General features: G+C 34.0%; 1 protein-coding gene and 1 long non-coding RNA gene across 3 annotated transcripts in view; both read right to left on the reverse strand.

Moving 5' to 3' along the window:
* The window catches only part of LOC141376109 (uncharacterized), a 607,180-nt gene that overhangs the window by 502,576 nt on the left and 87,543 nt on the right, over nucleotides 1-17,061 (reverse strand). The gene's annotated exons all lie outside the window — the stretch shown is intronic.
* Nucleotides 286-17,061, reverse strand: part of tbx15 (T-box transcription factor 15) — a 33,116-nt gene continuing 16,340 nt past the window's right edge. Inside the window, exons 5-8 of one of the 2 annotated variants that reach the window (NM_001328433.1) lie at nucleotides 11,490-11,657; nucleotides 10,332-10,396; nucleotides 6,742-6,839; nucleotides 286-2,004 (exon numbers count right to left, since the gene is read on the reverse strand). In NM_001328433.1, the coding sequence (NP_001315362.1) occupies nucleotides 1,169-2,004; nucleotides 6,742-6,839; nucleotides 10,332-10,396; nucleotides 11,490-11,657 (1,167 nt within the window). In that variant the 3' untranslated portion in view covers nucleotides 286-1,168. The remainder of the gene's footprint in view (nucleotides 2,005-6,741; nucleotides 6,840-10,331; nucleotides 10,397-11,489; nucleotides 11,658-17,061) is intronic. The other variant, XM_021478599.3, reaches the window with a different exon arrangement.

The raw sequence follows: 17,061 nt of genomic DNA on the forward strand, positions 1-17,061 counted from the left end.
TGTGTTTGATTAAAGAGACATGGAAAATGTACAGAGCTGGTGGTACTCCAGGAATGTGGATGAGAAACACTGTTCTAATATAATCTAAAATCTAAATAATCTGACAGGTGTTTTGAGCTAAAACTTTAGAGACACATTCTGGAAATACCAAAGGCTTTTCTTGCATCTTGTAAAAGGGGTAACTAAGTGCCCTTTATGATCCACTGCATGATAGAACACCAAAATCACAACCAAAATCAACAAAACATGCTCTTTTTCTTATTATTATTTTTTCCTAAGAAAACATACAGAGAACTTATAATGTTTATTTGATGAGCTTTATGTGCTTGGCACTTGTATTTACAGCCTAAAACAACATTTGTTCATTCCACCCACACTGATTTAATTCAACATCATACACTGGCCATATAATTGCTTAGCATTTAAATATATTCATTTACAAACACTCCAAAGCATAATTACCTTGTCTTCCTATGGTTTTTATCCACACAACAATTTAAAACCTATGTGCTTTGCGTGCATTCACTATTGCTTATATGTTTATGTTCCACTCGGGATATGGTTAAGCCATTTCCAAACCAATAGGCAATTTAGTAACAGATTGTCAGAAACATACAGAAACCCTGTTATTACTTGGCTGTCCTGAGACTCTGAAAGAGCCAGTCAGCTTCAAACATTGCATCACAAACTTTATGACAAGCATTGCATATTATCAACACAACACGTCTGACTTATTCACTCACAGTTTTGAGGATATGTTTTGTTCAAGCTGATGTCTTTCGTACATGTGGGACAGTTACGGCTGTCATTATTGCACCAAATATGAATCCTCAACAGAATCCATCTTCTAAATCTCCGACCTCTTTTATTTCAGTTCAGTTTTGCACACCATTGAGGTCGGCAAGTCAGCAACAACAACAGTCAGGTTGGATGGGTCATTTTTATCTTGTGTATCCATTTGCGTTGAAGCCATTTCATGTAAGAGATGAACACTTTAACTCCATTTTAGTCTGATGAAGTGGTGATATGATAAAAAGTCCACACTGAATGTTGACATTTTGAATAATAAAACTCTGAACACCCAGAAACGGTGAGCATAAAAACTGCAGCAGCTGTTCGTGTTTGGTATTTTGATCTGTTTTTGGTTTATTTTGCTTTTTCAATTGCTTCAAACCATGTGCATGGACATCTGCGAAGAAGAGCCATACTGCCGGCCGTCACAGCTGCCAGCCCCCTGTTGGCTGCCAGTGGGGTTGCCTATCATATGCATACTGTCCATGCCACCGTTAGACAGGTACTGGCGTTCAGCAAAAGCTCCGGCGGAGGACGAGGAGCACAGTAAGCCACCCTGAGGCTTCTCCGGGCTGGCAGCCAGGCGCGGTGAGGCCGGGAAGTTGTATCCATATAGGTTATAGGGATTGTGAAGGGAAAAGGCGTTATATGTGCTCTGCTGCACATGATGATGGCTCCCAGAGAACATATGAGCAGAGGATGAGGAAGAGCCGGATGAAGCCGATGACCCAGAGGCTGAGCTGGCCCCTGCCTGCATGACGTACTGCAGTTGGGACGCAGGAAAAGAGGCCAGCTGACTTCCATACGCATCCATCTTGCCTCCACCGCTACCGCTGCCACTGTTACCAGTGGCCAATGAACCATGAGCTCCTCCCTGCATTCCTGCCGCAATGAGAGAGGAAGTCCTCTGAGGCAAGAAGGATTCTGAGGCCTGGGCGGAGGCTACAGCGCCTCCTGTGGTCTGGAGGCGGCCGTAGGATCCATCAGCCAATCCTCCGTAGCCTTGCAAGGCAGCCATGTTGCTTCTGGCACATGCGGGGTACTCAGACAAGCCCAGGTTACACAGCTGGCTCTCCCTGCAGCCCACATTGAAGGTGTTGGGTGCCAGATGGAAGGTAGGAGGGGAGCACGAAGGGGAGAGGAGGTGTGTCGCGCCGGAGGGGGATGGAGTACCAGTGCTGGAGGTAGTGGGAGAGGTGCCAGTGCTCCCTCCTGAAAAACAGAGTCAGCAAACATTCAGAAACATCCAAACCCCAAAGACACAGTGTGGAGATGTATGTTCCTACGCATAAAGACTAGAGGAGAAGAGACAGAGCCAGCTCTGAAAACACATGCACTGTCCAACAATCACACTGAGAGCGTATCTCTTATTTCATCTCGTGGACCGCGAGCAGTCACTGTGGCTCCTTAGGGAGATCATTTCATCTGGGTACAAGAGAGGCTTGTTCAAAGCTGGCAACAAGTGCCACATATTAACCCATAACAGAGCGCTCATCTCAGTCACATCCTATGTAACTAAATGATTGTTCTTTAAAGTTGTTAAAGGGACAGTGCACCAAAAAAAAAAAAAATCCTCTCATTAATTACACCATCACATCAATCTAAACACTCATAAATGTTTTTTATGCATTGATGCTATAGAAATACAATTTGGGATTCCAAAACCAAAACTTGTACCCATTGGCTTCCAAATAATCTTAGTATGATTGTTGTTTTAATAATCTAAAAAAATGTTTGACCTTTTATCAAGAGGAAGGTTTCAACTGGTGTAACACATTCTTCACTGAACAAACAATGTCAATAAAGAACCTCTTTTTTCAAGAGTGATCATGTATGGTTTAATGGTTCATATTTTTGATAGTAATAAAACACTTAATGACATATTTTTTTAAATAATACAAAATAGAAAACAAATCTATTAATTAAAATAACAATAATCCAAATAATACTGTATTTTTCTTGATAAATGTAAGGAGCTTCTTAAAGAAAAAATCTTTCCCAAAACCCAAAACGTTAGTGTACATTCACAAACCCCTGGATAAAGCTCTTTTTTGCAGATCTGCAGTGTCAGAATGATTGATTGGATGAGCACAGCATGCAGCCTGTTCAAATAACGGCTTGTCTCACTCATGCACATCAGTTGGGCTTATATCTTCTAGACTGAGCCGTTCAGTTTGTCCTCAGTAGAACCTTTTCAAAGCATATGTATAGAACAAAACATTCTTATCTACCATCATAAGTTCACTCAAATTGTGCATGAAAGTTTATGTGACTACACAAAGCGTACAGGTATTCAATAATGCAAAGGCTCAATTAATGATTGGTTGATTGGCTGTTTGTTGCTAAACAATTGAGCTTTATATTCAAATGCAGACATTTTTCTAACTACATACAATTGGCATTAAAATGTGAGGTTAAAGTTCACCGAAACAAAAACAACAACAACAAACTATTAAACGATTTAAAGTGATTTAATGATTTTGAATGACTTAAATTGCTTATGTTTATTGGGGCAACACAGGTCAGTTGGCAGTTGGCATTTCTCCCCGCGTTCACATGGGTTTCCTCTGGGTGCTCCGGTTTCCCCCACAAGTCCAAAGACATGTGGTACAGGTGAATTGGGAATGCTAAATTTGAGCATAGTGTATGAGTGTGTGTGAATGAGTGTATATGTGTTTCCCAGCGATAGGTTGCGGATGGAACTGCGTAAAACATATGCTGAATAAGTTGGTGGTTCATTCCGCTGTGGCGACCCCAGATTAATAAAAGGGGCTAAGCTGAAAAGAAAATTAATAAATGTTTGTTTCTTGCACTGTCTGTTCATTTAAAAAGTGTATCGACAGGAATGACAAGTATTAATTTTTTGCCTGATTTGTTTTGTTTTTTGGCCCTCTATATGTCAACAATTGACTTGCACTTTAAGAATCACCAGGAACGTGCTTTCAGCTTAATGTTTTAATGTTTTACTAAAGAAAAAGTAACCTTCATCTTCCCGACTAGCCTAAGGGTGAGCAAATGAATAACAAATTTTTTATTTTTGGCTGAACTAGCCCTTTAACCCTTGTGTAAGATTCTGCTTAACCTGGGGTTAAAAAGTTGGCTTTAAAAAGAGACGATAACCAGACGATAAGCTTAGTGTAAAAAGCTAATTACATGTCTTGTCAGCAGCAACCATTTCAGAAACATTGTAACAAATGTTCAATGCAAATGTGGCTTGAGTTTGATAATATGCATGTCTGGTCAACAGAGGCCTTTCTCTCTCAGTATTACAGACAGCATTTGGGCATACGTTCATAGAAAGGAGGAAAAAAACAATCACTGGCACATACGCGCAGTGAATAAGTCAAACACATGGAGCTGAGTGATAGCGGTGGGATATCTACCACATATTTCTTTATTAATGAGAAATTGGCCGGCACTCAGTTTGTTGTTTTGAAAATTTAGTCTGATCTACGGCTCGGAATGGGATAGGAACTATAATATTCAGAACTCTCTTGGCTGAGGCTCGAGCCAGCTCCATATGCGTTCGATAATATTACTGAGCTGAGTTCTGGTTCTGTTCTGCTAGAGAAGAGAAAGGAGAGCTTGCGGTGATGTCATGTTTTTCCCCTGTTGTCAGGCTTTAGTGAGAGAGGCTTCAGCAGTGCTTGGAGAACAACTAATGGAAGAGGGAGGGCGATCAGTTTGGGGTTGCGGGGGTGTGATGGTGGCGGAGGGGACGCGACATTTTGTCAGCCGTGCGAGAACTTTAATTAACATTTAATCCGTTTCGAGAACTTTGTGATGACAAACAGATGTCTACTCAGACAAAATACTGTGCTCACATTACTCTGACCTTATGACGAGGGGAAAAAAATAGTTAGATCAACATTTGATCATCTGGGCTATAAGGCTAGCTTTGAGTAAGAGACATCGATCAGACACTTGTGAGAGCCAAATTTATAGGAAGACATTTACTTTTGAATGATTCAATGTGACAAGATTTATTTGCTCTCATGACGTTTCAAGATTCAAAATGATCATAAAATCAATATGAGCGCATTACTCTGAGACTTCTAAAGGCATACGAGAGATTTGTGTGAGAAATGGGCTGAAATGTATGAGTTTATTAATTAGTTTGATCAATGAATGAATCATTTACACAAAATTTAACATAATTGGTGGACCATATTTTGACTGTTTTAAATAATGACTGTTAAAGTCCTTTAAAGAATGTCTGCATTAAATATTGGTTTACACACACAGCAATGTACTTACAAAAAAAAATCAATCAAACATAATCCTGTTGCACAACTACACTTAATTTTGGTTTTATTGTAAAAATTGTACAATAATTTATTATTGTAAATGAGAATCTGAAATATTTTATGGCATACTACAAAAAATAAAGATGATTTAGTAATGTTTTATTTTGATTATTTTTTTAGAAATTGGTCTTGCAGTTTATATTTTCAGATTTTTCATACACTCAAAAAATATGTTTGCTGCTTGTTCAAAAAACTTATTTAAAATGAGCTGAAACAACATTATTCTTAACATTTTTGGCGACAGCTTAATATTTTATGTTAAATCCACTTAAATTTGTAAAAACTAACTTAATTTATTTCAACACAAATCATAATTTATGTAGAACCCAGAATTTCTTACAGTGTAGTAAATGTATTGATTCCATTAATTTTACAACAAACTGACATATCTACCATTTGGTAGAGGTTGATATTTTAGAAACTATGGAATGTGTTGAAAAAAAATCCATTGAGTGTGTTAACTGGTGACATTAAGAGTTCAGAAATGCAATCCCAACATTTTTTTTCTTGGTGGGGCAGTTAAAGGGTTAATAAAATCTGATTATTACAGCAAATAGCAAAGAATGTCTTGTAATAATATGCATTCATTCATTTAAATAATAATAAATAATTGTTAAATATTATTTCCATGTTTTGCTATGTTCTTCTACTTAAACTACACTGTAAAAATGCAGGGTTCCACACAATTCATTCATGTTGTCCCAACACAAATCGATTACATTAACTTAACACTTTTAACATATGTAATATATGTAATATAATATACGTAACATATGTAACATGTATAAAATATATATATTTTTGAGTGTATATTTGGCTTTAAATTTTAGGGTGAGCTGTCCTCTTAAATCTTTAATCATTTTGCATTTCAAGATTCGAAATGTAAGCTTTGTAATTATATTCTAAGTTTTTCTTTTGAAGGCGGACAAAAAATGTTGTTCTTCCTTCATAATCATTACCGGATCAGTAATTCAATAAGCTGTACCTGAGAATGGAATCATTTAGTTTACAGAAAAAATCAATCATTGAAAATCAATTCAAAAGGAACACACTGAAGAAAAATAAATATTTTATTTACAATTACTTCGATGATATATTATATATAATGATATTTTATAAGGAAAATTATCTGCGCATTGATGGATTTGCTCTTCAGTGTTTGCACTTTCAGCAGTGAAATTAAACCACACTGAACTGAACTACAACTCTGAAAACTGGACTGACAGTTTCAATTTACTAGAACTTTTTATGTTAAGCTGCTTTATCACAATCTACATTGTAAAAGCGATATAGGAATAAACAATTGAATTGAATTACACAACATTTAAATGATAAAATTGTAACGATTTGTTTATGTTGTCTATTTTTAAGCACATATGGCTTTATATTTCAGGGTCAGATTTAAAAGGAAGCAAAATAACTCTTGATCTTTTAAACAGGCACATTGACAACCTCACTCTTGGACACAAAAACTTAAAATCGTCCAACCCGTCCCACCCATCGTACAGCTGATTCATAAATCCACCATGGTATGTGATTATTGTGGCCACAGTAACATTAAAAATGATTTATGAAGCAACAGTTCGCAATCCGGAGCCACTGTTATTCAAGTAGGCATGTTAAAAACATCTACAGACTCTACCTTGCTGCTTCTGCATGTTGGTGAAGTCCTCAAATGTCAGTGTCCTCACTGGAGGTCTCCAAAAAGCATACGTCTCCATTATTGCCTCCAGCCCGGTCCTGTATGGGGGACAGTGGCAGAAAAAGGCCGGAAGAGGAGACGTGAGATGGCAAAGGGAAACAGGTGAGACAGTCCGATTATGCACATGAGACTGCGGCGAAAAAGGGAGAAAAATCAGAGGGGGAGTTGGAGGAAACTAGAGCCCGTAAAAAGGAGCAGGTTTTTACTGTGCACATAAATCTGGCTGATGTTTCATCTGTGCTGTGTACAAGGCTCCCCTTCCTGTGTGATTTACTCCTCTCTGCAGCGCTGCCTGAACCGGCCCTCGCCGTACAGCTTAAGCGGCTGTAATTCTCTCCTCTTTTCTGCTTGTTAGTGAACCACTCTAATGACTCCAGCACTGGCTCTGACTGAATCCAAATACTGCTCACCAAAAGAAAGATGTAATGTATCATAAATAAGAGTGATTGTGATGTACATTAAAATGTTGATTTGTGGCCTGGTTAAGCACAACTGACCCTATTAATTATGGCAAGCCATTTTAATATTTAATACATAATATGAACTAGAATGTATTGTAGAAGAAAATGTAGGTTTTTGTGCCATAGTACCAAATTTAGTACCAACAGATATTAGCAGTATTTATTCCTTAGGTACACTGTAAGAAAGATCTGTTCATTAAACAGTTTCCATATAATTCCCCATTTATTTACAGTAGTAAATTACATTATGGGATGTTGATCTTTGCTCTGTTGACTTTTGATGTTGAAAATTAAACTCTAAAATTTAACAAAGTGACTTTTATTGATATTTTAGTCATTTGAAATAATAAAATGTATAAGTAATATGTATAGAAGTCTGTAAAATAACAGAAAACATACTGGATTTATTACAAGGTTTTAGTACCATACACTCTCAGAAATAAAGGTATAGGAGCTGTGACTGGGGTAGTACCTTTTCAAAAGGTACACATTTGTACCAAAAGAGTCCACATTGGTACCTCAAAGGTACATATTGGTGCCTAAATGTACCTAAAAAGTACCTTTGAGGTACTATTGCGGACCCTTCAGTTACAAATATGTATCTTTTGAAAAGGTACTGCCCCAGTGACAGCTCCTGTACCTTCATTTCTGAGAGTGTAATATACAAAACCAAAGCAGACAATATGTCACTTTAAACTATTAAAATGTTAATAAAAGTAACTTTTCAAGGTTTAAAGTTATTGGAAGAAAGATCAAGATTCCATAATGCAATTCAAAAGCATAAATGAATGGGAAAACAAAATAAAAAATAATCACAAAATATGGAAATATGCTAATTTATTCCTTACACTGTATACTAGTGTTTATTAATTAGACACTCATTCCTCATTCTTTAGATACTAGTACCTATTAAATAGACACCCACACTTAGTTATTAGATACAAGTAAATCTACTTATTCATTTAATTCTAATACATATTAATTAGAAACTAGTTCTTATAACTAATGACTAGGCCATTGGTATAATAATGTATTATATCTCAGGTGTGCATTATTGTATATTAATTCAATGAATCAAAGTAAATTATTCAGCTTCCAGTTACAACATTGAACAATATTAATAAGGTTTAATACTAATTAATTAGATCATAAACATGTCTACGTCATTGGGAGTTTTGTTCTGCACATCTGAATGACTCTATTTTATTTTTTCTTGTCATGTCACGTCTGGTGCAGAGAGACAAATTGCTTGTCACTGGAATCTTGTCATGTTGCATGTTGTTAGGACACGGTGTTATTTCATAGATACTAGTGTTTATTTTAAAAAGTACTATTTTCTATTAAATAAGTACTACATTTAAAAATACATCACTAAAGAACAAGACACTGTGCAGATGTTGAATTTCAAGACGTTTGTCAGGTTTTTGTCCTCAAACAGCTACTGTGTGTAGAACTAGTTACTTACACCATGTCTTACAATGCGACACGCATATTTTGCCCTAATTTTGTCTTTCTTTTGTTTTTCATTCCTTTAAGACCTGTTTTAACACATTTTTAATTGTTTTTTTTTATTTCTTATACTTGGTATTTTTATTTTATTTGATCTTTTATTCTTGTTTATGTAAAGCACTTTAAATTACCATTGAGTATGAATTAATGTGCTACAGTATATAAATGAACTTGCTTTGCTTGCCTTGCCTAACCATCTTTGACAACAACATGCAAAGTATTTATTTCTGCAACGTGCAGGTGAACAAGAGCATGAACTACTATGATCGACTTAATTACATGCTTTATTTAGAGTTAATGTTACCAGAATGAATTTGAATACAATTTCACTTTATGTTTATATATTGAAAAAACAAGCAGAAAATACCTATAGCAAACATGGTTTAAACTAAGACGTTAGAACTGTGCACTCAATACACATGTACATTGAACAATATTAATAAAGTTTAATACTAATTAATTAGATAACAATAATGTCATTGGGAGTTTTGTTCTGCACATCTGAATGACTCTATTTCATTTTTTCTGTCATGTCACGTCTGGTGCAGAGAGACAAATTGCTTGTTACTGGAATCTTGTCATGTTTCATGTTGTTTGGACACAGATGGTGTTGTTGAACAGATACTAGTGTTTATTTTAAAAGAAAGACTATTTTCTATTAAATAAATACTTATGTAAAAATAAATTACTAAAGAACAGGCACTAATACCAAAAGAATAACCAGTAATACCAGCTAATGAATAAGTACTTTCACTTAATGGAAAAGATGCTACTCAGATCGAATAAGTAGCACTTAATGGAAAAGATTCTAGTATCTAAAAAAACATATATAGGCATGAAAATATGACCTTTAAAGATTTAGAAAATAAATGTTAAAACAGCCTGCCATACAAAGATTATCAAAAGCTAACAAGTATTACAACTTAATCTGTGGTTTGCAATCCGAGACGAGGAGGATCCAGAGCATTAGTATTGAAACGATTTTATTGAAGGATAAAAAGTGTATTTTAAGAATATATTTGTGAAAGAGCTAGAATTTTTTTAGATATATACATCTTACTCCTGAATAATCTTTTCATCTCTATCTTTCTGCAATGAAAATCTAACGCTAGTTCATAAATCAGGCGGTCTATTGTTTGAAAAATGAAAAAAGATGTCTCAAATATCTGTGGCGATAATACTCTCCAGATGGAAGTGTGCTTTCATGTGCTGAGGGTCTGTCTCAGAGTTTTTCACAGTATATGACCATTTCTGACTCGCATCTTATAGAGACGGAGAAGTGAAATGCAGGCAAATGCAGAGACTGGAGGAAGGCAGAAAGAAAAGGAAAGGGGGTCTTTTTTCTTTCCGCTGCCCTCAATCAGATCGTTTTATCACAGATCGACTAGGTTTTCTTGGCAACCGAATGGACGAGGGAGTGATTTTAATGTAGCGGGACGTGGGATTAGGTGGGATCTCCTGGGGTTCATATCCATATGAAAGGCCACTAGCGAGATTTGTGTGTATTTGCGCACACAGCATGGACAATATGGAGTGAGGATAAAATTTCCTGAAATCTACCTGTTTCTCCCTGAGTCCCGGAATCCTTTGGCAAATGGGTTGCGGTCGATCTTTAGACGGGTAATCTGTTACGAGAGAACAAGTCCAAAACAGCCATGTTTAATAATGGTTTGACAGTTTGTCAGTTTAGCAATAAACAGAACAAGTCTTTTTTTTCCTTTTAAAACTGATTCATGATATGGTTTTTATTGCAGGATGCACAATGTATCGATAACATATTGGTTTTCATGAATGCGTGTTTGTGCCACAGGAATTTACAAAAGACTTAGTTTAAATTAATAATAATACTTTAGAAGTTTTTACTCAGACATAAAAAAAATCTTATATTGTGGAATTTTTAGTAGATTTCTCGCGATTTTACCTTATTTCTTTTATTAACTTTCATTTTAAGAGTTGGCAGCTATTAATTCACATTTGCGAGAGATAAAGTTGCAGTTCTAAGAAAAAAATGTCTAAACTGTAAGACAGAAATTTAAATTTCATTTTAAAATGTAAACACCAAATGTAAATAAAATTTGGGGTTTTACACCTTGCTAATTGCTTTCAGAGTTTGTAAACATTTCATTACACATCAAATTAAATTTGTCAAAAGCTACAAAAGCTCAACTCGTTAATATCTCAGAAATGTCAGAATAAATGCTGCAATTTTTGTTGTCTAATTTGTCTATTGATTAGTCAATTACTGATAAGCTATATATACACCAACTAATACTGCATAATAAAATGTATTTGTCTCATTTCCCCAATTTAATCATTTATTAATATTCTAAACTTTAACATTTTTATAATCTTTATCAAATCACAAAATGATTTTGCATTAACAATAATATAATATAATATAATATAATATAATATAATATAATATAATATAATATAATATAATATAATATAATATAATATAATATAATATAATATAATATAATATAATATAATATAACTTGTGGTATTATCAGCTTGGATTTTTTTTGTTTATTGGATTTAATTGTTGTTCATCCCTAGCTGAATTACACTAGAAGTCTCTTTCTCATTATTAAAATAAAATAAAATAATAAAATAAAATAAAACTTGTCATAATATCAGCTTGGCTTTTAATTGCACTCCTAGATGAATCACAGCAGAACTATTTCTCATTTTGCACACTGACAGTCAGTAATGGACCTGTTGGTTCTGGTAGGCTGTGACTGTGGTGAAGACAGTCTCTGGGAAGCTGAATGTCTTCACTCCTTCTCCAGTAGGAACAGGTTTGGTTGGCGAGAGCTCACTGCTAAAGTCTTTCCGGATCACATGGACACGGGGCTGATATTTGTGCATCGAGTGCAGGATGATCTAGAAATAAAGAAAGTCATTATAAACAACTACTCCACTGCAACCAAAGAGCACATTTCTGCAGCTGTATAGATATGAACATACAGTTAAAGTCAGAATTATGAGCACGGTGCCTCAGTGATTAGCACTATTGCCTCAGAGCAAGAAGGTTGGCATTTCTGTGTGGAGTTTGCATGTTCTTCCTGTGTTCATGTGGGTTTCTTCCAGGTTCTCTGGTTTCCCTCACAGTCCAAGGATATGCGCTATAGGTGAATTGAGTGCATGAATGTTTGAGTGAATGAGTGTGTATGAGTGTTTCCCAGTACTGGTTGAGGCTGGAAGGGCATCCGCTGTGTAAAACATATGCTGGAATAGTTGACAGTTCATTCCTCTGTGGCAACCCTTCATAAATAAGGGACTTAAAGGAAAATGAATGAATGAATGAATTTTAGGAACCTCTTTTAATCACTCCATAATTCAGAAAAGTCTGTGTTTGTATTTGTTTGTAGAATAAAATGTTGTATATAATCAGTCAATTTATTTATGAACAACATGAAAAACTCGTCAGAAAATGAATAGGAATAAAACTATGAAGTTTGTTTTATGTAAGAGATGCTAAAGTTTAGATTTATGGTTCAGTGCTGGAGACAAAACTTATATTGAGAAACTTAACTTTAAAAATACAGTAATTGAATTCTGCAGAGACAAAGTGATAAAGTATGACGAAACAAACATTTAAAAGTATATTATGTTTCGCATTATAGCCTTAAAAAAACTTCATGAAATCTCAAAATTGACAGGTACATTTAAAGAAAGTTTTTGCCTGCAGCGTCTTGCCTTGAATCTCTGATCTAATGAGGCTGTGGATATCAAAGCTGCTTGGACCAATATGAGAAGATGTTGTATGAGAGTGTTGATGAGATATGAATCAGACGAGGATCTGCTGGCGTCAGAGCGAGAAGGCTGAAACTTTCCCTCAGGCCTTCGGTCTGCTTCTCATTACTGCAGTGTCCATGTGTGTGTGTGTGTATGTGTGTCTCCTGGGTCCAGCGCAACCGAGGAGGTCAGAGAAGAGAGAAGAGAGGCCTTCACCAAACAGCTTGATGACAGTAAATTTAATATTCCTGCTTGCCCCTTCCTATCCAATCCAATTGGGCAGTGCTGCCCGAGGCCAGACAACAGCAGATCCATGAAATGTTCAAAGCCACACATTATGGAGACTCAGAGCATCGTCTGTGGAATTTGCAGGTGATACTACTAGAAGGGCAATATTTTGAGTTAACAAGAATTACTATAACTATATGTACACTCAGAGACAAAATGTTTAGCTGTTCTGCAAAACTTTAATTCTTTTTCAAATACACATTTAAAAAATGTGTGAATTTGTATGCTTGTTTGAACTACTTATTAAAATGAGTCGAATCTTCACAATTCATGAGTTTTTTGGGGGGACAACTTAATAGTTTTATGCTCAATCCAGTTCAATTTGTGAAAATAATTAGGTTAGCTTAATTGATTTGTGTTGGGACAGCATAAAGGAATTGTGTGGAACTTTAGAAATTATGGTAACACTTAATATGAAGGTTGTGCTTATAATGAATTATAGCTCAATCATTCTATAAATCTACACTGTAAAAAATAGTGGGTACCACAGTTGTTTCATGTTGTCCCAACACAAATCGATGATCCCTTTAAGTTAACTTATTAGTTCTTACAAATTTTAATGGATTGACATAAAACTATTAAATTGTTGCAAGAATTGTGTTGTTTGAATTCATTTTAAATAAGTAGTTTAAACAAGCAGCAAACATCATTTTCTGAGAGTACACTATAGCATAACAACATTTTAAAAATTGCAAACTGTATCTTTATAAATAAATACAATCTTAACTGACTAATTAATATTTATAAATCACTGTATAATGTGATATGAACATGTATACTGAAAACGAATCCATCACTAATAAGTATTAATAACACTATTTTAAATGTAGCTATAACATGTCATTATGACACAATATAAGATTTGTTGTGTTGTATGATTATAAATAATTAAAAACAAAGTTACAATTCATTATAAGCAAGCATGAGCTAAAAAAATCAGTTTACCAAAATCAGTTTTTAAAACTATTGTTAAAAAACTTTAAAAATATATTTTTTTTAAATCACAGGAGGTGAAAAAAACTGTAAATACTATATTTAGTTAACAGATTTATTATATTTAACATTTCTTAATCAAATTAAATTTGCAGAATCATTTTATATGTCTACTTTAATGCTTCAAATAGATTTGGGGGAAAAATATTAAAATTTAAATATAATAATGTTTTATCCTCATTCAGCGTATCAGATTTAACATAAAAAACATATGTAAAATAATTCTAGCTGCTTTCATTTTTTAAATCAAATTAACTTTCCTATAGTCATCTCAACTTCTATCAATCAAATTGACTAAAAATGTTAAAATAAAAATGTAGTTAAAATCTGATTAACTTGATAAAACAAGGTAAAGTAACATAAAAACATTATGAGTTTTTATCATATCATTTATTACAGTGCACTTATAGGACCTGTTTATTATTCAATTATTTTAAAAGTATTAGTGATCATACCAAATGGTTAAATATTTTAAATATTTAAAACCCCTTGCTGTCAAATGGGTAAAAACAAATGGTTTGAAGAATAAAGTCAAAGTATATGAAGAGTGGCAATTGCGGCTGCAGCGTGACCCTTATACAAAGTCTTTTTTGGAAGTATGCTTGATAAAATATAGTTAAAGTCAGAATTATTAGCCCCCCTTTGATTTTTTTGATTTTTTAAATACAGTATTTCGAAAATGTTGTTTAACAGAGCAAGGAAATTTTTTACAGTATTCATTCATTTTCTTTTCGGCTTAGTCCCTTTATTAATCAACTTTTTTATCATATTTTTTATAAACTTATCCAGCACGTTTTTACGCATCAGATGCCCTTCCATCTCTTGGAAATTTTTACAGTATGTCTGTTAATATTTTTTTCTTCTGAAAAAGGTATTGTTTGTTTTATTTCAGCTAGAATAAAAGCCGTTTTTAATTTTTCAAAAGCCATCTTAAGGACAAAATTATTAGCCCCTTTAAACTATATATATTTTTTGATAGTCTACAGAACAAACCATCGTTATACAATTACTGGCCTAATTCTAACCTGCCTAGTTAACCTAATTAGCCTAGTTAAGCCTTTAAATATCACTTTAAGATTTATAGAATTGTCTTGAAAAATATCTAGTCAAATATTATTTACAGTCATCATGGCAAAGATAAAATAAATCAGGTATTAGAAATGAGTTACTAAAACTATTATGTTTAGAAATCTGTTGAAAAAATCTCTCCGTTAAACAGAAATTGGGGGAAGAAATAAACAGGGGGGTAATAATTCAGGGGGGGCTAAAAGTTCTGACTTTAGCTGTCCATGTATATACACTGTCTTCTGTAAATCATGCTAACATTTTTAGATTTAAAAATAGAAGAAAAGTTTTTAGTTCTAAAGAAAAAATCCATTTTAAATTCAGAGAAAAACTTGAAGAGAAATATTTAGGTATCTCTTAATATTTTTCATAACTGTACATATTCAAAGGTTTCAGAATAATAAGATGTGTACATTTTTATCTTCTGTTCAGCTTTTTTGTTTTATTTTTAAACTGCAAATAATTCCTGTGATTTAAAGTCTTCAGAAATCCTTCTAATATGCTGATTTTCTGCTCAAGAAATACTCTATTGCTATAAACCATTGTGAACATTTTTTCAGGATTCTTAGATGAATAAAAGTTTAAAAGCACAGCATTTATTGGCAAAAAGAGTAACATTATACACTACCAGTAAAAGAATATAAGAAAGACTGCATTAAATCAATCCAATAAAGCAGTAAAGACTTTTAATAGTAATAATAACAATAAATGCCGTTCTTTTGATATTTTGCTATGAAAGTGCGAAATAACCGTAAGGCTCATATATTTCATGGCGACGAGGTCCCACACAGGACGTTCCAGGGTTAACTTCAATTCCGGCCCTTTCTCGCCCTCCAGGCGAACAAAAAATAAAGTCTCTTTTTACGAGGTTGTGGTATAAGAAAAGTCCCCTCTCCTCTTCCTGAGAAAACACCAGCCTGCTGCAGTTGTATCACCCATATGTTATTACATTTGTCAGAACAGTGGAGTGATAGCATCAGTGACTCGAGTCAAAACAGCCCCATATGCAGACGAGATGCCAATAGAGAGCAGTGAAGTTCACAGACGTGGCCCGAAGCAAACTACTTCACCCACATCAACCCTGCATCTAAAACATTGATACACTGCAGCAGTGGGTCAAGAAAACGCAGCCTGTCATCTGCAATTATTCTCGACTTCCTCTCTGACTTTACTGCACCATTACAGTGGTTATGCAAATGCATTCACCGAATAATCGACATCAATTTAAAAACAATGACCAAAAAAAATTTGTTATTGCCTTACTACAAAAATAAATGTAATAAAAAAGCATTTGACATATTCTTGTTATACAAATGTAAAATCATTTAGCCAGTACTGGATATAATTAGGCAGTTAAAGTCAGAATTATTAGCCCCCCTTTCAATTTTTTTTCTTTTTTAAATATTTCCCAAATGATGTTTAACAGAGCAAGGAATTTTTTTTCAGTATGTCTGATAATGTTTTTTCTTCTGGAGAAAGTCTTATTTATTTTATTTTGGCTAGAATAAAAGCAGTTATTACTTTTTTTAAAAACACTTTTAGGTCAAAATTTCGGCTAGAATAAAAGCAGTTATTAATTTTTTTAAAAAAACATTTTAGGACAAAATTATTAGCCCCTTTAAGCTATTTTTTTATAGTCTACAGAACAAACCATAGTTATACAGTAGTTTAACCTAATTAACATAGTTAAGCCTTTAAATGTCACTTTAAGATGTATAGAAGTGTATTGAAAAATATCTAGTCAAACATTGTTTACTGTCATCATGGCAAAGATAAAATAAATCAGTTGTTAGACTTTAGTTATTAAATTTTTTTTTATGTATAAGAATGTGTTGAAAAAAAATCTTCTCTCCGTTAAACAGAAATTGGGGAAAAATAATTCAGGGGGGCTAATAATTCTGACTATGTGTGTGTGTGTGTGTGTGTGTGTGTGTGTGTGTGTGTGTGTGTGTGTGTGTGTGTGTGTGTGTGTGTTCTTATTTATTTAATTTTTTACATCACCATTAACTGTGTAGTGAAAACTTTTCAGGACATCACACACAATACATGATGTTGACACTGTAAAAATTATGTATTTGAAAACACAAAAGGTTATTTCAGCTTTTAGGAAGCAAATAAAATAGATTAACATAAAATTGAACAGAACAGAGCAGAATAGAATAGAATAGAATAGAATGGAATAGAATAGAATAGAATAGAATAG

This window comes from Danio rerio, chromosome 9, assembly GCF_049306965.1.
Source record: "Danio rerio strain Tuebingen ecotype United States chromosome 9, GRCz12tu, whole genome shotgun sequence".
Taxonomy (NCBI): Eukaryota; Metazoa; Chordata; class Actinopteri; order Cypriniformes; family Danionidae; genus Danio; species Danio rerio.